Here is a 25,965-nt window from a genome sequence, read left to right as displayed (position 1 = left end):
AACATAGCAGAGACCAGAGATTTTAAAAATCACTCTGGCCCCAAGGAAGGTAACTTGATCATTTATTTTCTTGCCTTATCTGTTTTTGTGTGTATATGTAATTCCTAGGTGACAATAGCATTGTCTTAAAACGTACATAATCAAGGCTAAAATAAACTGTTTAAGCCTAAATTAAAGTGGATCTCATTTTTCATCCAGCAAGTTTCACTTTCGATATCCCGTGTCCCATGGGTTTGGCAAGCACTGTTGCATTTGTGTTTTTTACCCTTTTGAGGGATATTTAAATTCCCAACATAAAGAGTGCTAACAAAAACTGCTTAAATGTCAAACTTTCCTAGTAGTTATATTTTGTGCCTATACTATCCAGCTGTGTCCTTTGAAGCCATTCCGTACAAAGAATGCCATTTCTGGCATCAATCTTTTTCTGATGCCCTGGTGGCGGTGATAATATTTTGCACTTCTATAGGTTCATTCAGCTTCCACGTGCTTTACAAGCGATAACTGTTCTTCAAAACTCCCAATGAGGAGGGAAAGCGTTACAATCCTGACCTTACTGATTGGGGACACAAACGCACAGGGGACAAGGGACTCTACCAATCCCACACTAAGACACAGAGCTGGGAGGAAGTAGAAGTTTGTGATTTCCCTGCCTCTAGCTTTTTGTGTTCCAACCTCTAGATTGTTCCCATCTGCAACAGTTTAATTCCCAGCGGGAGAAGTTCTACCTACCAGGAGCCTGTACAGAGACAGTGTATTCATTTTCCATCTTGGCTGACACACGCACAGATTGGGCATTCTCTGGAAAGAATTCAGCTTCTGTTTTCACTTGACAATCCAGTTTACATTTCGTGATAATATAAAGTGTTGTCTGCACCTAGGAGTAAAGGCATCACAACATGTAGGTTCACAATATCCTGGAGCCGTTCTTCATTGCAACCCCCGCGCTGCTCTCCCCCCTGCTGAATTCAGCTCAGAGCAGTGGGGACACCTTTTCAGGGCTTCTAAACTCCACTTGGAAAAACTAATCCACTACAAGTGATTGCTTAGAAACTTCTTCCATGTCAGATTTCAGCATCACACACAGGGCTCTGTATCTAGGTTCTGTGGGTGGCTGAATAAAGCTGAAGACAGTGGACTGGGGCAGGCTGTAAAACTGCTAGAAGTCCTGGTGCTTGCATCTGTGTTTAGGTGACAGGTTTTAATGCCTTGGGGCGCCATTTATATGGTGAAAATATGAAATCGGTGCTTGTGGCACCCACTAGCCAGGATATGAAATATCATGAGCACACTAGATCGGTTTCATTAGCATCATAAATGGCTCCCTTAGGCTCAAGAGCATGTGAAGGACAAGCCCTAAAACAAATATTGGAGCCTGTCTACATCGTGATCTATAATACACAACTTCTAAGGCTTTGTCTACACTAGCACTTTAGTCAGTAAAACTTCTGTTGGTCAGAGGTGTGAAAAACCACACACCCCTGACTGACAAAAGTTTCATGGACAAAAGCATGGGTGAGGACAGTGCTATGTCAGCGGGAGACGCTCTCCTGCTGACATAGCCACCGCCACCGCTCGTTGGGGGTGGTTTAATTATGCTGGCAGGAGAGCGCTCTCCCGCCGGCACAGAGTGGCTGCACGGGCGACCTTACAGCAGCAGCACAGCTGTAAGGTAAGGTCTGTAGTGTAGACATCAGAAACTGGTTAACTCTCGGGGGAAGGGGCTATATTTTGCGTGTTGAAGAAGCACCTGGCACAACAGGGACCCAATCCCAGCTGCTTCTGCAATCTAAGTTATACGTAATTCCTTTGTGTTGCACAGATGAGGCAGTACCCAGAATGCCCAGTTTTGCTGTTCATGAATGTGATGCTTCTCAATTCCATCATAGCCTTGCACAGATTATAACCCTGTCAACAGCATCCTCCGCTCCGGGTTTAACCAGCAAGATCTCTTATTACGAACATACACCAGCGCAAACAGAGGAGTTTTGCAGATGGAGTTTGTGAACAGAGCTGGGATCTCTGCTACCTGCTTGTGCAGTTTCAGCTTCATAGCTTCTTACCCTGAAAGTGAGTTTTCCCCGCTATTACTCCAAACAGCACAACCATCGTGATGTTATTGCTCATGCTCAGGAGAGGATCAAAGAAAGCAAATTGGAACAAATATACATTTACTTTTCAGACCAAAAAGGCGTATTATGACTTCCTCCGATTTTTGGTTACTTCTTGTATCTATTTGTACAGCACCTGTCCAGCAAAAGCTCTATTTGTAATCCAAAGTATTTCAGTGCCACAGAACTATGAACTCTGAGAGGGGAAGTTAAACCAAAAATCAATCTCTCTTACATCATGCTGTAACTCTCACTCAGCTTCGTCTCTGCTGAACTGTGAAGGGGAGTGAATTCCTGGCCCAGACTCTCAGGTGAGGGATCTTACTGCCAGCCCTGGAGAATAGTATCCTATTGTCTAATAAAACTCCCAGCCAATCTTAGTCTGCCAACACAGGGCATGGGCATCTAACATCTTATATGCTATAAAGTAAATATAGTGTTACTCTTTTCTCACATAGCCAAGACTTTAAAGATCACCAGTGCCTTAAATGTAATCACTTAAGTGTTTTGTTACACTAACAGGTCATCTACTACAGTGATTGTAATCTACCAGTATCCTGTAGGTCTTTTCATGCTCACAGTCTCTTATGCAGTACACCAGGAGCTCTCAACCATGCCAGTGGGATAGAGCCTATTAAAAGAAGAGGATTCAGCCATCTCTAGGTACCAAAGATGACAGAGAAAGCCTACTTCAGCTTCTGATTTCCCCCTCAGTCTTAGATCATCTATGATTCTATCATGCCATGAGTTCAAGATTCCTAGCCATTGCCGGTGACACCTCAGACAATGCACTTATCCTCATTTTAAACACGAGGAAACAAAGGCAGAGGTGAGTTACCTACAGCACATGTTGTTGCGAGGCTTAATTCATGAAGGCCTGTTATCACCATGTGGAAGGCACTAAAAATGGATAAAGCTTTATAGCATGTATAGTGCTGGTAACACATGAGGCTATGATGTAACCTAGAAATGCCCTGAGATGATGGATTGCCCAGTAAATGCACAGGGATGGTAGCAGCATCGTTCCCCTGGACGTGGCACTTACAGCTGTCCAGGAAGTTCCAAACATACCCCAGGTTTCTTTTTTCAAGTTGCTCAGCCCCACAAGATCTTGAGGCTGCCCAGAGCTCAGCCAGCTTCCCAGTTAACTTTGCTCTGTGTGGTGAGGTTGTCTCCACGTCAGTCATACCGAGGAGAGCATACAAAGATCTTAGGACTCAGTCACAGGCGAGGATGTTTCACAAAACACAATCAGCTATTTCCTTTGAATTTATTCCCACCCCCGTTCCATCCCACTAAATAATGCTTCTGCCACACAGGCACCACTCCAGTTCAACAGCAGCATTTGTTCTCCTATGTTCCAGCCAGTGTGTTCAGATGCCACCACACACAGCCTTGTGCTACAGGTAGGCAAAGCTTAGAACTCCATTAGAAGATCAAATTCAGTTACACATAGTTACCAGTAGGGGTCATGGCTGCTGCAGTTAAACAAACCCTTGTCCCAGCCACTGGAGTTGTGAGTTTCACCTCTGTCACTCTCAGCACCCGCAGATCTGGAAACAAAGGTCTAAGAGCAAGTTTCAGACCCACCATCCTCTCCACCCCTCCCTGAACATGGGAGCATATTTTGCTACTGTGCATCTGAGCCAGAAATGCCCAGTATGGTAAAGCCATTTTAGATGAGGTGACAACAATACTGCCAACCCCTAGCATCCAAAAATCAAGAGTCAGGTGCAAAAATATCGTGAATAGCTTAAAAATTCTTGTTAAACAGATTTTGGATTCTCAGTTGCCTACTAATCTGTGCTTTTATGGCTCATGTTTTCAAGTTTCTCTGCAACCATGAAGCCTAGAAACTCTAAATAAAAGCTGACTGTCCCATGGTCACATGACTCCAGGAGCTGGGGCTTTAAAACAGACTCCAAATATGGAGAAACTATACAAGTCTGGGATTTGGCCACACCGTGACAAGTATGGAAACATATTGAGTTGCTGCCCTTGTTTCATTGCACTAAAAGGCTAAGCTGGTGCTTTTTCCACAATGCATGAAAAGGAAATAATGTAAACTGGTGGTCACATTGCAACACAGCAGTGCTGCTTAGCTGTTGGGTTTTTCAAGTCTCCTGTAACAGTCAGTACCTCAAGTTGTATGGACATCAGATCTCAAACTGAGCAGTATCAGGCTGGGTCAGAACAGAACATATATCCCCAGATACGGAGGGAAGTGAAGTTGGTGCTCCATTAGATGGTGCTCTTGTGTCAGAGTTTGCTGGGGCATATGTACAGTACTCTTCATTTGGGGAGAGAGGCCGGGGAGATGAGCTGTGCTGACAGAGATGCTGTCTTTCAGAAGAGACAGGAAACTGATCCAGATAATTTGCAGGAAGTGCCTTGGGACCCTTACAAATTGGTGCGTTAACCCCAGAACCTGAATACAGTCCACCACGACTAATTACATCCCACCAACCTGAATAAGCCCATAAAAGCTTGAGCCTCTTCCACAACCTTCAGGTTGGGTGGCTACCCTGTTTAAGTCTTCATCAGAGGCATTACAGTGCAGCCAGGACAACCGTAGGACCCTGAGTGTCACAGTATTGCTCCTGGGCTGCGGGAAGGAATCTCAGGAGATGGAGACACTGAGGGTGGGGCTGAAGGGAAAGAACTGAGCTTGGGTCTCCAGCATGGCAATGCAGAGCACTAGCCACTAGTGCACAGTACAATCCCATGTTGAGAACTCTAGAGGAAATGGACATACTGTACCCCACAGCGTATGCGGTCAGGCTGCACCACCAGGTCTCCCAGGGTGCTCTTGGATGTCCCGTGCTGCTGACTCATTGCAAGTTTCCTGGAGTAAACTGGGTTTCTCTCGTCTTCTGCCTCTGTATCAGTCACAGAATCGCAGCCAGAGTCTAAACAAAGCAGACAGAATCCCGTTAGGTCATTCTCATGCACCAAAAATACATGGATGCATGGAGAAACACACAAACACAAAGTATTCTAAAAGAGAACCTGCTGAAATTCTTAAACAAGAACTCAGAAAAGGAGATCTAGTTGAAGAAAGGGGAATCAACCAAGTTTCCTCATTTATTCCTGTAACGGGACGTCTGGGGTGGTTTGCATTTGGTCACAGCGACATACAGCTCCACAGAACTGCTGTAGCGGCACTGAATATGCTTATTCAACAGCCCCATTCTATGAAAATGAGACAGTTACAGGAATTTGGTCATCAGCTGGGCTGATTCTAACAGTGTACACTCCTCTCCCAAAGCCATTAAAGGATAATTGATCCCCCTTAGTGCCAATGATGAGCCTGCTTTTGAGGGCCTACTTGTATTGCTCACCACAGAGTTATATCAGACTATTGGATCCACCCTTTCTACTCCAACCCAATCAGTCTCTGTCAGGGTTCCCCCCTCCCACTCTGAACTCTGGGGTACAGATGTGGGGACCCAAATGGAGATCCCTAAGCTTATATTCTACCAGCTTAGGTTAAAAACTTCCCCAAGGCACAAATTCCTTTCCTTGTCCTTGGACGGTATTGCTGACACCAACAAGTGATTTACACAAAAATTCAGGGGATGGTCACTTGGAATCCCTATCCCCCCAAAATATCCCCCCAAGCTCCTTCACCACCTTTCCTGGGGGGGCTTGAGAATAATATACCAACTAATTGCCTTAGCAATGTGAGTACAGACCAGACCCTTTATCTTTACAATACTAAAATCAATCAGGTTCTTAAAAGAAGAACTTTATTATAAAGAAAAAAGTAAAAGAATCACACCTGCAAAATCAGGATGGAAGGTAACTTTACAGGGTAATAAAAATATTTAAAACACAGAGGACTCCCCTCTGGACTCAGCTTCACAGTTACAAAAACAGGAATAAAACTACCTTTGTAGTTGCGGGGGTTCGGGCAGAGCTGAAGGAACTCTGCATGTTTTTATTAGCAGTTGTGAGAACTGGAGGGTGCTGCACCTGTCTTGAAGGTACTAAGGGCAATCTCCAAGAACCACAAGCTGTCACAGATTGCCTCAGCACCAGGAAGATTGGATGAGATGAGATTAGACAGGATTTCAAAGACCTAGATGAGCACAATAAAATGTGGACAATCAGCAAATCGTCCATAAAAGAAACAACAATTCAGGCCTCTCTAGTTTATTAGAATTGTATGATCACAGCTACAAAGCTGGGAGGGGCTACAAGTGCTTTGGAGGATAGAATTAAAATTCAAAATGATCAAGATAAACTGGAGAAATGGTCTCAAGTAAATAGGATGAAATTCAATAAGGAGAAATGCAAAGTACTCAACTTAGAAAGGACAATCAGTTGCATAAATGCAAAATGGGAAATGATTGCCTAGGAAGGAGTACTGCAGAAAGGGATCTGGGGGTCATAGTAGATCACAAGCTAAATATGAGTCAACAGTGTAACAATGTTGGGGAAAAAAACGTAAACATCACTCTGGGATGTATTAGCAGGAGTGTTGTAAGCAAGACACAAGAAGTAATTCTTCCTCTCTACTCCGCGCTAATTAGGCCTCAATCTGGAGTATTGTGTCCAGTTTTGGGTGCCACATTCAGGAAAGATGTGGACAAACTGAAGAAATCCAGAGAAGAGCAACAAAAATGACAAAAGGTCTAGAACAGTGGTTCTCAGGGTCTGGGGCCCCCTGGGGGGCCACAAAGAGGTTTCAGGGGGTCCATCAAGCACGGCTGGCATTAGATTTGCTGGGGCCCAGGGCAGAAAGCCAAAGCCCCACCTCATGGGGTTAAGCCTGGGGCCCCGAGCCCTGCCACCCCAGGCTGAAACTGACTTAGCTTCATGGGGCCTCCTGTGGCGTGGGGCCCCCGACAGTTGTCCTGCTTGCTACCCCTTAGCACTGGTCCTGGCTTTTATATGCAGAAAAACAGTTGTTATGGCACAAGTGGGCCGTGGAGTTTTTATAGCATGTTGTGGGGAGGCCTCAGAAAGAAAAAGGTTGAGAACCCCTGGTCTAGAAAACATGAACTATTAGGGAAGATTGAAAAAAAATTGGTTTGTTTAGTCTGGAAAAGTGAAGACTGTGGCGGGGGGGGGGGGGGGCGGATAACAGTTTTCAAGTACATAAAAGGTTGTTACTAGGAAGAGGGAGAAAAATTGTTCTCCTTAACCTCTACAGATAGGACAAGAAACAATGGGCTTAAATTGCAGGAAGGGAGGTTTAGACTGGACATTAGGAAAAACTTCCTGTCTGGGTGGTTAAGTGCTGATATAAATTGCCAAGGGAGGTTGTGGAATCTCCATCATTGGGGATTTTTAAGAGCAGGTTAGACAAACACCTGTCAGGAATGGTCTAGCTAATACTTAATCCTGCCATGAGTGCAGGGGACTGGCCTAGATGACCTCGTGAGGTCTCTTCCAGCCCTATGATTCTATGAAAACAGTGGTCAAGGAGAGCCATCTAACTATATATTTGGATTTGTTAAAGCTTCTGAATGGTTTGATCTTGTAGGGCATTTCCTCATAGTCCTAGTCCTGTCGCCTGACTGGAGGCTATGGAAACAGAGCTAATCAGTTACTCGATTAACTGCTGATCGAGCAGCCAGCTGGGGGAACTTTGGATATGAATTATTCAACTGCTCTTTCATTCAGAAAACTCTGACCCTTGCCTTACTAACTTCCCCTACAAGCAATGGGGCAACACTGAGGGGGCTATATTGAGAGACTGAGTTCCCCCTTCACTGATACCTGAACATGCATGCACCAGAGCACAGTCCACTTTACTATTCCTGGCAGTACAAAAACCCAAAGGGACAGGCAGAGTTGGCCTCATTACACCATCTAGGCACCTGAAGAGTGACCCAACCCTCTCTATGCCACCATCTATATTTGCAAAATGGGTATAATTATAAGTGAAAACATCCAGATAAGAGAGACCACAACTTGGAGGGTCTGATCCCTTGATCAGTAAGGTAATACCTGACTTGAGCTTCCACTGTCAGTAATTATTGTATTCAACAACTCACAGGTAAAACACTAATCTCTGACTTGGTAGGGAAGGACCCTTTCTGCTCCCCTTCAAATAAACTACCCCAAAACCAGGCCTGACTTCTTCTGAAGTACCCACGAGAACAGCAGTCAGGCAAGGAGCTATGGTCCTACAAACCCCACTGCATTTCCTATTGAAGAATGGACATCCAGGCAGTGCTAGTAGCTGAATGTCTCAGACAGCAACTCCATGCAGTGTCTCTCCCATCCCAGCCAAGCCCTCCCCCTCAGTTTCACAGCCAGCTGGGCTGTGTGATTTCAGTGTGCATCTGTAGCCCCCAGTCAAAAACCCGAGAAAAACTTGGTCTGGCCACCTGCTATGCTAACTGTTTACTAGAAATATAAGCCAATGGGAAGCATTGAGTTATTTTAATAAACTGAATATTGTTACGCACAGAACATACATCCGGTCTGTCATCCATTTCCTCCTGACTTCACTGATTTTATCTGCATGGAGCTGACAGCTGTGGTTTCTTACTTAGAATTTAGGCATGTGAGCTGACTGAAAGAGTCTGCAACTTGTCCAGAGTACTTCAGCCTCTGGATATTAATACAATTCACAGGACGTAGCATTAACCAGCCCGACAGGCTGAGTAATTAATTCGCTACGCTTGCGCCCTTATGGGTGATCTTTGGACACATTTTTCTCCATACACTGCTTCTTTCCCAGCTGAGGTAGCATGATTAAAGAACAGCCAAATTTAGAGTCAATACACCAAGGATGAGTGTGAAAGCCTACATGTGGACCAGCACCTCCACTTGGACACTGAGTTCAGATCTAACTGGGCAAACTCAGCTGTATTTGCCAGAAAACTTGGTAAAATCCTAGAAGTGACAAGGAACTTTGGCAGAATTACAGCTGGAAAAGTGAGGCCCTGTCCTCCGTTGTACTCGGCTCCAGGACGAAGAGAGAAGAACAGTAACGCAGGGCAGACTAGTTAACAGAAAAGCACAGCATAATGGTGAGGTCATGGAGGAGTTCGTTAACTCCACACACATACACATACAAAAATGTACATCTGGACTGGGAGAAGATAATTTTTATCTTATAGGTGAGATAGGTGGTTATCCACAGCTGGTTAATAAATACTTTGAGAGTCTCAGCTTAAACATGCTGACCAAGTGCAAAGCCCTCTGCAAACATTTCATTGATCCCTGTGAGGTAGCATTTCACAGGCACAGAGGCAGTATCTCCAATAGACTTTCCTTAAATTTCCTATCGCTGCTCTCACCACTGAAACGCCACAGCTTGTGGCTATGGTAGGAGCTCTAGCATAGGCCATGCCATTGGCACTTTAGCTTCTGTCACACAGGGTACGAGTATAACAAGTAAACACACCACTGGCATGCTCTATGCTCATACTCCCAGAGCGGTTGCTACAGCGAGATATTTTTAAGAAAGTCTCTAGTGTAGACACCGCTACAGACAGAATTTCAAAGCCTCAATACCTCAATGTAAGAGGTTCTTACTTGGCAGCTATGGGATACCTTAGCTCCCTTGTGCTTCTGTAGCTAGGCCCTTTGATGTGGTTCAGCCCTCCAGGCAAGCCACAAGTCCCCCTATTCAGGGCAAACAGGAGTTCAAACTCAGAACACGTCCTGGGCCCTCAGACCACTGTCTTCACCCCTGTCAATGCAGGGCTGGCACCAGTTTTCCCTCCTGAGGCTAGTTCAATAGCCATTTCTCCCGCAACCTGTCCCGATCTTCCCCACCATTGATACAAGGGAGGAAGGGGGCTGGCTTCCTCCCCCAGAAGCTCCAGCTACAGGCCTCGAGACAGAAGCTAGTGCTCCATCTGCATTCCCTTCCCCAGCCCCTGTGCGCCCTGTGCCCACAATCACCTACTATACCCTGCCTCTCGCCAGGCCTCATCCAAGGCCCTCTTGGATGGTTTCCCAGCCAAGGAGAGCCCACACCAGGTCCTGCCTCATCCCAGTCTCTTCCATTTCTGAGGGAAGTCTGTTCCTTATGTTCTTTGGCATTCCTTCCCAGCATGCTTTAGCATGGTTCCTGAACTACAACTCCCCTCAATCAGAAGCTCTCTAAAAGTGGGGGGACCACTGGGGTCCGCACCATGGACCCTCCCCCTGAAGCTCTTCCCCCGCATTACCTCCTTTCCCCCCGACCTCCCACACCACCCATTCCCCCAGGGCCCTGCTCCTGTGCTGCCTCTTCCACCCAAGACCCTGCCCCCCTGCTCACTCCTCTTCGCCCCCTCTTCCTCGTCGCTCACCCTTACGGCCTATAAAACTTGGAGGGCATAGCCTGTCCACTTTTAAAAGTGATGAGGCCATGGCCCCCTGACCCCCCCCGCTCTGGTGCCCCTGCCCTCAGTCCCACCATAGTTCCCCCCCCACCTCCGAATGCTTTGTGTGAGGATGAACCGTCTCCTACAGGGATTCTGTACCCTTGTTAAACTAAAGCCTCATGGTGCTGAGCTCCCGTTGACCTGTGTTCTGAGTCACTTGACCAAGCTCAAGCAGTGCAAGGGAAGCAAAGGCGAAGCGTCTGTGGTGGAGACAACTGCCTTGTGCTGCAGAATTCCGTCTTCAGGGTCAGCACCTTTGACCAGCCCCAACTTCACTTTACATGTAAAGGAACAAGACAAGTCTGCGTTTGTTCCATGTCGGGGAACAATCCTAATATCACCCCTGATGATTGTGTCAGTGGCCGTAGAACAGCCACTCTGATCAGCCCCCGCCACTTCTCAGCTTCAACCAGCCTTGCCCTCACTTCCCCCAACAACTTGTTTGTTACATTCATGTGTGTCCTGCCCACAACGAGCCCCTCAGCTCTTCCGGGCAGTGTGACCACCTCCTTTTTGTTCTATAAAGATGACTTTGAATGGTTTATAACAGGCTAAGACACCCTCCCTTTCAGGCCAGCAAGCTGGGTCTATTAAGTTTAGCTTTTCTTTGGTTTTGCTTTCATTTCGTGTCTCATAGAACTTGTGTTTCCTTTTGGACTGAGATGGCCACCGGGTTGCTAACAGGTCTGTTGACAGAACCAACCTCTTCTCAATTCTTCTTTGTGAGTAGTTAAAGCTCAACTGTGTTTAACTTTGTAAATAAGCACCTAGTTACTCAGGCAGTAGGTGCTCTAGAAATCTACATACACTGTATTGCAGTTTATATATGGAGCACTTCTGATCCCAAAATAAGGAGAGCCTTTCCTTTGTTATATTTTTGGCCCTATGGAAATATCACTGAAAGGAAAGGAGGGTCTTCTCAGCAGACTGCAAGAGATTTTCATGACCTTCTGCAGTCCGTTAAAAATTAACCCAAGTGAATAACCTACCCGATTCACTCTTCCAGGAGTGGACATTCCCCAGACTCTGCTTCCAAGTTACTTTTTAGTTTTATCGCTGAACAAAAAAAGCAGAGGGACAGAGCTTGGTCACTGAACAAGAGAGGCTGTTTGCACTGTACTGACAAGGAGTTCCGTGTTACTTTCATAATACTGGTTAGCAAAGATAGGAAGAGGGTGGGAGTTTGAAGACCAGAAATGCAGCATGCATTTCCCAGACCAGTGAGATCAACAAAAAGCCAGCCAGAAAAGCCAGGAGGTGTAGGGACCGGAGAAGGGAAAGTGAGGAGGAAAACATGGACTGGAATAAAGGGAAGCAGAAGACACAGTGGTAAAATGAGCAGCCACAAGTGGAAGGGGAAGCAGCAGGGTATTTTCCAAGTTTCCACCCAAAAAAATCTTGGTTTTACCAATTTCCGCCCTAATTTTGGCTTTTTTTGGACCCGGGAATTTTTCACAGGGGAAGCAGATGGGCCTCGGTGAAAGGCTGGGGGCAGGAGGGAGCCGTTGTTCAAGGGTCGCAGCCTTCCACTCCACTCCTGAGCCCAAGCCTTCAGTGTGGCCCTCTCCACTACCTCCACAAAGAGGGGAAGCAAAATGGGCAGGGGCCTGGTCCCAGCTGCCAAGGTCCCCTGACTGCTGCTGCAGGGAGTAGAATGCTTCCTCAACTGCTATGTGGGGAGTATCACCCATCCCCCTCCCCCATAAGTACCGGGCACCTTTCCCCTATCACCCACTCTTTTTCCCAATTTTCTCCCATTTTTTAATAAAACCCAATAAATTCCTGGGAAATTTAAAAAAACAAAAACAAAACAAAGGGCCTTACCCATCCCTTACTCACCTTACCCGAGAGGAGGAATTAACGTCTTCAGACCTAGTACGTCACATAGGCACTGCCTCCATGGGTGCTCCCAGACTCCCACCAGCTCAGTGCCCAGTAGCCACAGCTGTTTGGCTGGGCCGCCGATCAGCTGTTTGGAAGCTGGGGGAGGCACTTGCGGGTGAGCGGAGAGCAGTCAGTGGCGGGCATGCAAGGGCCTTGGGGGAGGGGTTGGAGCGGGAACGGGGTGGGGTGGAGCACCCCGGGGAAAAATAAAAGTCAGTACTTATGGTAGGTCAGCACACAAAGTGAGTGCGTAAACCAAGTCATGCATTTGCCCAAAAATACAGGCCTCTCCCACACCTTCTCCACACAGCTTATAGTCTAAACATGCACCAGTCTCTGCTTATAAACCAAATAAAGGGGAATTGAGAGGACAAGTTAACCTCATCAGGATTGTTTCACTGCTTATCGAGTAGTTGTTGGCAGCACACCTACAGTGGCGCCCGAGGAATTTGTAGACCTGTCACAGCCCACACACCAAGCCTGTATCTGCACAGGCGGCTTGGTAGGGATGGCAGTACCAGGGGAGAGAGTCCTCTCTGCACAAACAGTGGACCAATGTGGGGGAGCTGGATTAAGCCAGTGACTAAATTCTACTCACAGATTTCGGCAGAGCCTTTCCCTGCTGCCAGAGTCTTTCACTGCAGTGGGGAAAGGCTCTGGCAACAAGGAAGCAGCAGGGCACTACACTGCTAAAAACAGCAGTGTATATGGGGAGGCATGGCTTCGGAGTGTAGAGAGCCATATAGGATATATACTCTATGGTTCTGGCATGTCTGTACTCTACCCACCTATGCCATACTCACTGTCTGCACTGCTATTTATACCCAGGCTAGTTGGGCATGCAGTGTCTGTACTCTATGCACCACCCTAAGTGCAGATATAGCCAAAGAAGTTCAGCAGGTTTCCTAACAAAGCACAGGAATATTGGCAGCCCCCCTCCTATGGAAAAGGATGCTGAATGAAAAGGAAATTAAGAACATTGTTATTTTCCAAAATCCTTATGAAGTTGCAGTTCTCACTGGTAAATTAGCAGTTTTGGAACAAATTGACAAATTAAACAGTAATAAGTCACCAGGACCAGATGGTATTTACCCAAGAGTTCTGAAGAACCTCAAATATCAGAAGTAATACAAGTGGTATGTAACCTATCATTTAAATCAGCCTCTGTGCCAGCTGACTGGAGGATATCTAATGTGATGCCAATTTTTTAACAAGGGTCTAGAGGTGGCAACAACAGGATGGTAAGCCTAATGTCACTACCAAGCAAATTTAGGGTTACCATACGTCCTCTTTTTCCCAGTGTCACGGAGTATTGGGGGACTCAGGGCCCTGCACCCCCGACTTCCTGCGATTCACCATGACTCTCAGCCAGCCAGTAAAGCAGAAGGTTTATTTGGATGACAGGAATACAGTCCAAGACAGGTCTTGCAGGCACAGACAACAGGGCCCCCCTCAGTTAGGTCCAGCTTGGGGTCCCAGGGCATGCCAGCCCGCCCCCCTTTGGGGGGTCAGAGCCATCTCTGCCTCCCAGCCATCTCTCCAGCCTCCTTCCAGCCTGCTTCCAGCACTCTGCCTTAGCGACCCCTCCCACAGCCTTTGTTCAGTTTCCCGGGCTAAGGAGTCGCCTCGCCTTCAACCCCTTCCTGGGTTCTCATGTTACACACTCAGGTATGCGCCCTCGGGCGGCCTCGGACAGATACCATCCTACAATGCAGACTATCCCAGCACACTCCCCTGTCAGCATTCACAGACCACAGTGAGAACAGGCCCAGTTCGTCACATCTCTCCCCCCTTCGAGACCGAACTGAGCAGGGTCACTTTAGCCAGTGACCCGGGGAAGTTCGAACCTACCCCCGTTCCCATGGATGCCCCCGCATCCCTCCCATTCCTTGGTGAGAATTACACCAGGCCCCTCCAGTTTCACGCTCCCCCTTAGGTTGGGGGTGCTTGATGGCACTCGCAGTTCGCATGTGGGAAGGTTTATGCGGCCTGCGCCCTTTTCCCACCCCCATACCTCTGGGGCTCCAACTGGGCTGTGGTCTTCTCCCAGCGCTCCAGTCTGGAGGTCTGTGCTTTGGGCTCTCTTGGTTTAGAGCCGCCCTTTTTACCTTGGCCACCCTCCGGGAAGGCTCCTCTATGCTGGGCAAGGGTCCTAAAGCTGTTTTCCCCTTGTCCCAGGCCTTCCTCCCCCTCTGACAGGGGTCACAGGATCCGCAGTACTGTCGGACAGTAGCAAAGACCCCAGGCCAGTAAAAGCTCCGTAGCAGCCTCTGCTGGGTACGCCAGGTTCCCTGGTGCCCTGAGAGGGGAATGTCATGGGCCCGGCACAGCAGCTGGCGGCGATACTTCTGGGGTACCACCAGCTGCCTCCTGATCCCCCCTGACTCCATTTTCCCTGGGGGAGCCCATTCTCGGTACAGGAACCCCTTCTCCCACAGGAATCCTTTCCGGCCACCTCGTCCCATGGTCTGTACCGCATTGAGGTCGGCCAGGTCCCTTATCTTCCGCAAGGAGGGATCTCTCTGCAACTCGGCCTGGAACTCAGCAGCTGGGACGGGGATGGCCACCTGCTCTTTCTCGCCCGCTGGGTCCGAAGCTGCAGCCTCCCTGAGCCGCGTCCCTGGGCGTTCCCTCCCCACCAGGTTAGGGTCCCGCGCCTCAGGCAAGGCACCCCCCCCAAGGCCAGGGCGCAGTGCCCCTCGCCGGCTCTGACCGCGGGTCACAACTAAGGCGGTCTGGGGGCTGCTGGGCCAGTCCTCTAGGTCCCCCCCCATCAACACCTCAGTGGGCAAATGGTGGTGCACTCCCACGTCCTTGGGGCCCTCCTTGGCCCCCCATTTCAGGTGTACCCTCGCTACGGGAACCTTGAATGGGGTCCCGCCCACCCCGGTCAGGGTCAGGAAGGTGTTGGGCACCACCCGATCTGGGGCCACCACCTCGGGCCGGGCCAGTGTCACCTCTGCGCCCGTGTCCCAGTAACCATAAACTTCCTTCCCATCCACCTCCAGGGGAACAAGGCACTCGCTCCGCAGGGACAGCCCCGCGCCAACCCTGTAAACGGAGAACTTTGAATCCGGAGCATCTGGCCCCCCAGAGAAGCTGGCCTGGGGCTCTCCTCCCTCCTTAGCAGGTGGTACTCTGCCAGCCCCCCTTCCCTGGGAATGCTGCCTCTCGTAGCAGGGCCTTTTTGAATAGTTCGTAGTCCCCTTTCTCTGCCTCTCCCAGTTGGCGGTACAATGCCACGGATTTGGGGTCCAGTAAGGGGGTAAGGACCCGGAGTCTGTCCGCGGGCTCCACCCGGTGCAGCTCGCAGGCCGTCTCAAAGGCCTCCAGGAAGTCATCCATGTCCTCCCCCTCCTTGTATGGGGCCATGATGCACTTATCAAAGCTCCGTGCAGTCCTGGGTCCCCCCTCACTCACCGCAGCCGGGGGGTTCGCTGCCCTTCAATCTCGCCAGTTCCAGGTCATGCTGACGCTGTCTCTCATTCTCCTGTCTCTGTCTCTCTTCATGCTGTCTCTGTCTCTCATTCTCCTCCCGTTCATGCTGTCTCTGTCTCTCTTCACGCTGATGCTGTCTCTCTTTCTCCTCCCGTTCATGCTGACGCTGTCTCTCTTCATGCTGTCTCTGTTGTTCACGATCCTCCAGCTCCCTCAGTTTTAGCTCTTTCTCCCATTCCAGCCAATTCCGCTCCCCGGATGCCGAACGTCGCCGGGAGGATCCTCTGCTGGCCGGCGGGCTTCGCCGGGGGGACCCCCTGCTGGCCAGGGGGGTCACGGTGCCTTCGGTATTTGCTGGGCTCCTCCCCACCCTTCCCCTAGGCATAGGAAGGAGGGGTCTCGGGAAGCCCTCAGCAGCCGGCTGACCACTCCCAGCTGGGACAGACACTGGTGCCTGCGCTGCATTTGCCAGGCTGCTTCCCTGAGACACAGGGATCAGTTCATTCGCGCGATCTTCCGCCTCCAGCTGGGCAATGAGCTGTTCTTTAGTGAGCCTCCCAATGCGCAGCCGCCTCTGCTTGCACAGCTCCACCAGGTCGCTCTTAAGCCGCTTGGCATACATCTTCCTGCTGGCCACTCACCGGCCTGTGTGCTCACAGCTCCCCACAGTTCCCAGGGGGACCCCTAGTGTGCCAGCTCTTCTCGAGGTCACCGCCTCTCTGCCAGGGTCGAGCTGCAGACTCCTCCGCCCCTGGGACCACTCGCTGCGATCCCCCCGGGGGACCCTGTTACTGCAAAAGTCCTTCTCGCTGGTCACACACTCCCAGGGGTAATAACCGTCTCTCTCCCACTCTTCAGCCGGCCTGGTCCCCGTCAATCCCCCTTCGTTTTACTGCTCCCCAGTCACTTACTGCAGGAAGCGCCGTCCACGGGGTGCAGTAGATCCCACCGCTGCCACCAGTTGTCACGGAGTATTGGGGGACTCAGGGCCCTGCACCCCCGACTTCCTGCGATTCACCATGACTCTCAGCCAGCCAGTAAAGCAGAAGGTTTATTTGGATGACAGGAATACAGTCCAAGACAGGTCTTGCAGGCACAGACAACAGGGCCCCCCTCAGTTAGGTCCAGCTTGGGGTCCCAGGGCATGCCAGCCCGCCCCCCTTTGGGGGGTCAGAGCCATCTCTGCCTCCCAGCCATCTCTCCAGCCTCCTTCCAGCCTGCTTCCAGCACTCTGCCTTAGCGACCCCTCCCACAGCCTTTGTTCAGTTTCCCGGGCTAAGGAGTCGCCTCGCCTTCAACCCCTTCCTGGGTTCTCATGTTACACACTCAGGTATGCGCCCTCGGGCGCCCTCGGACAGATCCCATCCTACAATGCAGACTATCCCAGCACACTCCCCTGTCAGCATTCACAGACCACAGTGAGAACAGGCCCAGTTCGTCACACCCAGACATGTCCGCTTTTCGGCAGTCAAACCCCCGTCCGGGGGGAATTGCCAAAAAGCCGAACATGTCCGGGAAAATGGCGGCTCTGCTCCTCCCCTGACGCTTCGGCTCTGTTTAAGAGCCGGGCTGCCCGAGCGTTATGGGCTTCAGGCAGCCCCCTTGCCTCCGGACCCTGCGCCCCCAGCCGGGCACTTCCCCTCCCAGGCTCCGGCGGCGCAGGGTCCGGAGGCACGGGGGCTGCCCGAGGCCGGTAGCGCTCGGGCAGCCCGGCTCTTAAACAGAGCTGAAGAGGAGCAGAGCCTCCAGCCGCCACGGCTCTGCGTAACTTACACTGTGTCAGTTACACAGAGCCAAAGAGGAGCAGAGCCTCCAGCCGCGGTGGCTCTGCTCCTCTTCGGCTCTGTGTAACTGACACAGTGTAAGTTATGCAGAGCCGCCGCGGCTGGAGGCTCTGCTCCTCTTCGGCTCTGTGTAACTTACACAGTGTAAGTTACGTAGAGCCGCCGCGGCTGGAGGCTCTGCTCCTCTTCAGCTCTGTTTAAGAGCCGGACTGCCCGAGCGCTACCGGCCTCGGGCAGCCCCCGTGCCTCCGGACCCTGCGCCGCCGGAGCCCGGGAGGGGAAGTGCCCGGCTGGGGGCGCAGGGTCCGGAGGCAAGAGGGCTGCCTGAAGCCCATAACGCTCGGGCAGCCCGGCTCTTAAACAGAGCCGAAGCGTCAGGGGAGGAGCAGAGCCGCCATTTTCCCTGACATGTTCGGCTTTTTGGCTCCAGCTGCGCTGGGGAAGCGCCGGCTGGGGGCGCAGGGTCTGGGGGCTGCCCGGCAAACCCTGAAGCTGGTAGCACTGGGGCAGCCCTTTCCCCCTGGCTGGGAGTGGAAGGGAGGAGGGGGCGGAGTTAGGGTGGGGAAGGGGCGGAGTTGGGGTGGGGAAATGGGCGGGGCCAGGGCCCGTGGAGGGTCCTCTTTTTTTATTTATGAGATATGGTAACCCTAAGCAAATTGGTAGAAACTATAGTGAAGAACAGAATTATCAGACCTGTAGATGAACACAATATGTTGGGGAAGAGTCAATACAGCTTTTGTAAAGGGAAATCAAGTCTCACCAATCTATTAGAATTCTTTCAGATAGGGCTATCCCTATTCATCCATTATTTGTCCAGACAGAATCCTGCTTTGCCTGTCAGTTATCCTTATTGCTCCTTTTGGGCAGAGGCCTAGTTGCTGATCTGGGACAGGGTGCAGTAGTCACATCTGAACACCAGCAGACAGGGAGTTCGCTCCAGTGTGTACACCTGTGAGAGCTGAAGAAGCAGTAATGCCCTCGAAGGAAAGCTGGGGCAGAAGAACAGCTCCCTGAATAAGTCCTTCCAGGGAGGACGCAGCTGTAATAGGGCTGGGTTGTAGCCTGCAGTTGGCTTTGTCTGTTTGTTTATATCAAAATCTTATTATGAACAGTGTGCCCCAGACGTCAAGAGTGCGTGACAGATGGTTCACTCTGTCTGCCTCACTTAACCAAGAGCAGGCGACACATCAAAAAGCACATGCCTGCCTGGGGATTTTTCCCAGTGCCAAAAATCAAGTTATAACCATCACTGATTCAGGGCTTCCTGTTGAGTAATTATGTACAATAAAGGAACATTCAATGCACAGATTAGTTCTTTCCCATCTGTTTAAGATGTAAGCTCTTTGAAGCAAAGGCTGTCATCTTATTTGTTATAATGTTAGCACTACAGAAGAGTTTCCAGACCTCTCCAAAAGCTCCATTAACCTGGAGTTGTGGGTGAAAGTATTTATCAGATGCTTTTGAAAATCTTGTCACTAAGTGGTTTGGGTGCCAAGAACCCCACGAGGCTGCAAGCAGAGTTCAAATGGTTGCAGCAAAATGGACTTTCTTCGACAAATAGGTCTCACCACCTCCTGCATCTTTGCGCTGAGTTAGAGTTCAGGATCTATCCAACCCCTCTACTACCTGTCCTGCTATATGGGTGTGATGGGGTGTTCCCCACACTGGTCCTGAGAGGGTAAATTAGGCCCAATTAACCTGTAAGCAACACCTGAAGGAGGAGCTAGGGAGCAGGGATTGAATAATCAGACATGAGGCTCAGCTGGCTCAACAGGAGGGGCGTATAAAGCCAGATAGCTGGAAACAGAAGGAGGCTGCAGGGTGGTAGTCTGCAGTCACTCCCTGGGAGAAGGGAGGTGTGTTGGGACCACAGAAGGTAGTCCACAGTTACACCATGGGAGGAAGGAATTGAGGGGCTGACAAACCCAGAGAGGGGGGAAGCCAGGAAGGTAGGAGAAGGCTCAGGGGAAAAGCAACAAGGAAGGAGTGCAGATCTTGGCTGCTGATTAGAGGGCCCCTGTGCTGGAACCAGGAGTAGATGGCGGGCCTGGGTTTCCAGGGCTGTCAATCCAGCACTTCTTGCCAGTAATAAATTTAAATATTGAGGGTTGGGGTAATGTCATCAACATCATGAAAAATCATAGTCAAATTCTGACTTCCTAACAGCCTTTGAAGGTGGGGTGAGTCTGATCCATAAGGTGGGTTACTTGCAACCCATGAAACAAACTATTGTAGCAAATGCCTTGGGAGATTAGCAATAAGCACTAATGGCACAAACTCCGTATATAGTTGCGTTTCATTGTTGCAAGAGGCCTGAGATGCACAGTGTGGCAGGACTCTTCCAAGTTACGTAACACCACAATAATTGCTGTTTATTTCTACGTAAGCTGCAGCATAGGTACCAGTTTCATGCTTTAAGTATAAACTTACCATGAGGGGGCTGATCAGGAGGGAGAATCCCCACTTCCTACACAGTCAGCTTAGTGCATTTTGGGGTTTTGATAATCCAGTAGGTATAGAAGAGATCTCCAAGTGATCGGTCAAGTCCCAGAGTTCTATTCCTGCCTCTGCCAGTGACCATGAGCTTCGGCAAATCATGTAGCTCAAACTTCTCAAACTTGGGTACCTAAAGCCTAGCACATATTAGGCATCAAGTATAGCATGAATGGCTCTGTTCATTTCCTGTACTCCAAACGAAGCTAAGAATAGTCTGTCTTGTGAGGATGTCAGCATTGAGATCTTTAGTTGCAGGGCACTCTGAGGATTCAGTGTTTCTCTGAAATCTCCTGTTGGCTAATGGACGCCTTCTGAAACACTGTCGGTATTTACTCTTCTGCTCATTCCTTCAGGCTGACTCTGCACACTGCACTTTAACTAACTCAAGATCACCAGCCTTACCTTGCAACATCTTAATGAGAAGCTCTCAGAAGAACTAAAGTTATATAAAGCACTCTCTTTTGGGTTCAGATATATTTCTAATTGTCCTAAAAAAGAGAAGCAGAGTCCAAGATAGCCTCGATGACTGGACTGTGGCTTTTGTGGATGAGATTTAAAAAAAGCAATAGTTGACCCAAATTAAATATTTTAAAATGCAAATCTTTACGGCTGCGAACCACAGCAGCCACAACATTGTAACAGAGCCACAGATGTACAGTGTAGATCTTATTGCCTGCTGCAACACTTTTTACAGGTGTTCTTCACCATATTTGGTGTTGAGCTCTCCACCGGACAGTGAATTTGGTAGCGTGTCTCTTTGCAGCAGTAGCTGCTTCGTGTCTGTCATGCGGGAAGGACTCTTACTACATCCAGTGTTATGGCTGGATTGTGCCAGCCTCTGACAGCCCAAGCACTGGCCATGGCTGGAGATGGAACGTCAGAAATGACAGATCCATGATGTGTTCTGGCATGACCATTCCTTTGTTCAAGGAGAAGGATGAAGAATCGTGGAGCCATAAAGCAAGAAATTGCCTGAAATGCTACTACAGAGTGAATATTTGGAAGGGGGCAGCCACCAGCAGCAGTGCTTCACCAGAGCCCAACACAAGCATCTCTAACTTAACATGGCCCCAGAGACCCCTCCAGCCCTATGGAAGTTGCAAAGTTCCCCTTGCCCTGCTGGGTCTTAGCATCACCCTTGCTCCCTTCCTGGAGTCTTCATACACTGGCTTCCCCTAATTCCTACATGTTCCCAGTGGGGATTTCACTCCAAATAGACATCCTTATACTCTTTAAAATCCTCAAGAGCTACTGTGGCTCTTAGGAGAGCCCCAGAAACTGGGGGCCAGATGTTGACTTCTGCACTAAGCCTATGATTCTTGCTAAGCTCTGCAGCAGGTTGTTTGGACTTCAGGGAGGCATGAAAGTAGGCAAATCAGGGACAGGAAGGGGCAGAAATCAAAGTATTGAGCTAATGGGAGCAAAGGAACATGGGAACTTAAGCTGGCTGGTGAGCCAGGAACCCTAAGGAGTTCCTAGAGACCATGTAGTGTCTGCTCCTTGCCATTTTCTGGCTCTCACTGCCCTGTGGAGCAACCTGTCTTGCATAGTTCCATTGTTGTATGGAAATACACTGTCTGGGTTCTTAAACTGGCCTTATTAATATGGTATCAGAGTGGCTTCAAAAGTGCATGAAGCGACATGACCAGCATTTGTCATGGGATTCCCTTTTTCTGTCCCAGGGGAAAACTGTGAGTTCTCATGTTAATTTTCTTTGCTGCGTTGTGTTGACCTGCAAGATACACTTCTTTGCCCTGGCCCTGGGAACAGAAAGTGGTGATATCTGAGGCAATTTTGGGGTCCTATGGGAATTTGCTCCATGGGGTAGGAGCTGTGCGGGGTAGCATGCTCCCAAAGCTTGCAAGTAGGTAAAACCCTGAACTCCTACACAGCGTCATTAAGCAGGAGTTGTGATTGGGTGAACATATTAGAAAGAGAAGGATAAACATTCTTTACAAGCAGTGTGGTTATAAATAACAGATATTAGAAACCCAGGAACTTCAGAGTTCTGTATTGTAAGTGATGGGGGTTATATAAAGGTAAAATGTACCGTTAATGCACACAAAGACCATTAATTATACCCCACAGAGGCATCCAGAGAAACAGACTAACACCTTATCCATCTGTTACAAATGGGTTTCTTCCAGCCATGACCACAAACTAAGATCTCCTCTTAGACATACACAGTCCACAGAGGCACTTCATAGATTCCTGACTCACACAAACTAAAAGCAATCCTTGACCACTTCTCACTGATTCAGCGTGCCAACAGCTATATGAGTGTCACAGTGTTAGTGTCTCCTTGTACAAACTTTTTGAACTCAGATAATGAAATTATAGCACATATTTGAAAAGGGAAAAGGCTAGTGTGGTGAGAAAGCGTAAACCTATAATTGCCTTCATCCCTATCCCTGACAAGAAGTGTGCACTGCAGAAAACTATTCTCGATAGTCCACAGACTGGTGTCTTTAAATTTAGGCTGTGCACAGCCATAAACTGCAGATTCTTATGTAAAAAGACTAAGCAAACTGGCCAGTGACAGTCACTGCACCAGTACAGTGGCTTTTTCCAAATGTAGGCTAGCCGCTGGCAGTGGATTTCTGGAATCTCTTAGGAAAAAAAATTTATTCCAAAATTAGCATGCTTTACAAAGTAGATATGAAGGGAAGATTGCAGCTGGCATCACAACAGGGGCAGCACTAAGGTTGTTTGAGAAACGTTGACTGTGCATCTCCACTTTCAAATAACAGGATTTCCTAAGTTCCTAGGTTTCTAATGACTATTTCATATCTACATTCCTGTAGAGTTTTTCTTGGTAAAATTTTCAAAAGTAACATAGAACCTTAAGTCCCACTGACTTTCTGTGGTGCACCAACACCACCATCCTCATCAAATATACATAGTCTATTGAGGAGCATTGCACCAGCAGAGTGACCATGGTTGATGGTAGAGAGACAAGATAGGTGGGTAATATCTTTTAGTGGCATTGTGTAGTGAAGTTCCCAGATCTGGCTCAATCCTGCAAATCCACAAATCTCTGGGGTGGCCCCACAGGCTCTGCCAGGTAGAATCCAGATGTGCACCACTTCATGCGTCAATGCAGAGTTTGAGAGCATGGCGTGCTGGGGTATTTTGGTCCATCCTGGGGAGTTGGCTGAAGAGCATGCAATGCTGCTTTTGAATATGATGAGCAATTGATTGAAATCCACACCTCTGCGACATTTTGCATAAAGTCAAACCGCTTTATGCTCAGGATTTGGTGCTGACAGCACCTATGGAATGCCTCTAACCGCTCCAAGTTTGCCAGGTTTCTGACCCATTGTCACGGAATCCACTCTCTGCAGATGGCGCCTCCTCCTGGTCACTCTGGAGATTAGCTGTGGTGATGTCTCTCCCGTCATCCTCTCACCCTGCGGACCCCTCAGTCAAGGAACCGCAGCCTCCTCTTCGTGACTCGGCCCTCCAGCCAGGTCGCTAGGTGGTTCCCCCTTGCAGGCCATCTCAAAGTCCCACTGTACAAAATGGCAGTCTTCCCTTCACTGCTCTGACCGTTCCACTCCTCCAGTGGCTTGTAGGGTTCCTCCATCCAGACCAAACATGGAATGGGCAGTAGCAGGGCAAGCTTCCTTCCACGGCACCCATCCAGGCCAGACAGCTGGACTATGGAAACTGAACTTTCAGTCGGGCCAACGCAGGGCCAGTTAGCGCTGGGTGAGATGGCAGCTCATCTAATGGACTGTTTCAGTAAAGTCACCTAGATCTGCATGGTACTTTTGGTTTAACTGACCAGTAGAAAAGTGGGAGTGGAGTTCCTCCTAAATCCCACTCAGATGGGCACACATGGATGGTGGCACAAACAGGAGGGACAGAAGAAGCCTTTAAAGAAACTTTATTGAGGGTGCAGGACAAACCATCCCAACGTGCAGAAAGAATAGCAAATATGGCAGGCAACCAACTTGGCTTAACAGAGAAATCTTTGGTGAGCTTAAACACAAAAAGGAAGCTTACAAGAAGTGAAAACTTGGACAGATGACTAGGGAGGAGTATAAAAATATTGCTTAAGAATGCAGGGGTGTAATCGGGAAGCCAAAGCACAATTGGAGTTGCAACTAGCCAGGGATGAGAACGGTAACAAGAAGGATTTCTACAGGTATGTTAGCAACAAGGTGGTGGTCAAGGAAAGTGTGGGACCCGTACTGAATGGGGGAGGCAACCTAGTGACAGATGATGTGGAAAAAGTACTCAATGCTTTTTTTTGCCTCAATCTTCACAGACAAGGTCAGCTCCCAGACTGTTACACTGGGCAGCACAGTATGGGGAGGAGGTGAGCAGCCCTCAGTGGTGAAAGAACAGGTTAAGGACTATTTAGAAAAGCTGGACATGCACAAGTCCACGGGTCTGGATCTAATGCATTCGAGAGTGCTGAGGGAGTTGGCTGATGAGATTTCAGAGCCATTGGCCATTATCTTTGAAAACTCATGGTGATCGGGGAGGTCCCAGATGATGGAGAAGGGCAAATATAGTGCCCATCTTTAAAAAAGGGAAGGAGAATCCGGGGAACTACAGACTGGTCAGCCTCACCTCAGTCCCTGGAAAAATCATGGAGCAGGTCCTCAAAGAATCCATTTTGAAGCACTTGGAGGAGAAGGTGATCAGGAACAGTCAGCATGGATTCACCAAGGGCAAGTCATGCCTGACCAACCTGATTGCCTTCTATGATGAGATAACTGGCTCTGTGGATATGGGGAAAGTGATGGATGTGATATATCTTGAGTTTAGCAAAGCTTTTGATACAGTCTCCCACATATTTCTCGCTAGCAAGTTAAGAAAGTATTAATTGGATGAATGGACTAAAGTGGATAGAAAGCTGACTAGATCATCAGGCTCAACAGGTAGTGATCAATGGCTTGATGTCTAATTGGTAGCCGGTATCAAGCAGAGTGCTCCAGGGATTGATCCTGGGGCTGGTTTTGTTCAACATCTTCATTAATGATCTGGATGATGGGATGGATTGTACTCTCAGCAATTTTGGGGATGACACTAAGCTGGGGGGAAGAAGTAGAATCAGCTGGAATGGGTTACCTAGGGAGATGGTGGAATCTCCATCCTTAATGGTTTTTAAGACCCCACTTGACAAAGTCCTGGCTGGGATGATTTAGTTGGGATTGGTCCTGCTTTGAGCAGGGAGTTAGACTAGATGACCTCCTGAGGTCACTTCCAACCCTAAACTTCTATGATTCTATAACAGAACCATCCCTACGCTGGAGAGCGATGTGGTACAATACAACGACAAGCACCAGACTGACAAGTGACCATAAGAGGAGTGGGTTGTGGGCTGCAGAAATCAGGAGAATGCTTGGAGCTCACGCATGACCCCCAGCCCTAGGGACAGGCTATCAGTGTTTCTCAAATGTGGCCACCAGGGGCTTTTCTTGAGGCCACAGCCTCCTGGGCAGTGACTGGAGGGGGGCGTGCAAAGCAGTGCCTCTCCCCCAAGGCCTCTAGAAGGGCGGGGGGTGGCAGGCTCTGGGTGGCAGGCTCCGGTCGTGGGACTTTGGGATCTTGCCCTGGATCCCAGCCTCGTGGCAGCTGGTACCAGCTCTGGGCTCACATACACCCCATTGTCCCTGGCCCCTGCAGCCTCCTCCAGCCCCAGGTTCCAGAGTCCGTCCCCCAGCCACAGGTCTTCAGGCTCTGGCCTTGGACCCTGGACTCACTGCCCCCGCATTGCCCCTGCCCCCCACTCCTTCCCCAGCCCCCTATCCTTCCCCCCCATCGCTCCTATGTCCCTACTCATCTCTCCATCCAGGACTTAATTTGTCCCCTGGCTTGGCAGGACTGAGTAAGTGAAGTCTGCTGTGAAAACTGATATTTGTACAGTTGTTAATATCACTTTTCACAGCCTTCCAGCTAGCTAGT

General features: G+C 49.3%; 1 protein-coding gene across 1 annotated transcript in view; it reads right to left on the bottom strand.

The window, feature by feature from the left end:
- The window catches only part of PIK3AP1 (phosphoinositide-3-kinase adaptor protein 1), a 77,268-nt gene that overhangs the window by 34,964 nt on the left and 16,339 nt on the right, over positions 1–25,965 (bottom strand). The window contains exons 3-4 of the mRNA XM_054035536.1: positions 4,869–5,017; positions 730–874 (exon numbers count right to left, since the gene is read on the bottom strand). Coding sequence (XP_053891511.1) covers positions 730–874; positions 4,869–5,017 — 294 coding nt within the window. The remainder of the gene's footprint in view (positions 1–729; positions 875–4,868; positions 5,018–25,965) is intronic.

This window comes from Malaclemys terrapin, chromosome 7 (assembly GCF_027887155.1).
Source record: "Malaclemys terrapin pileata isolate rMalTer1 chromosome 7, rMalTer1.hap1, whole genome shotgun sequence".
Taxonomy (NCBI): Eukaryota; Metazoa; Chordata; order Testudines; family Emydidae; genus Malaclemys; species Malaclemys terrapin.
The sequence above is the reverse complement of the archived record's forward strand: the minus strand, read 5'-3'. Positions and strand labels throughout refer to the sequence as shown.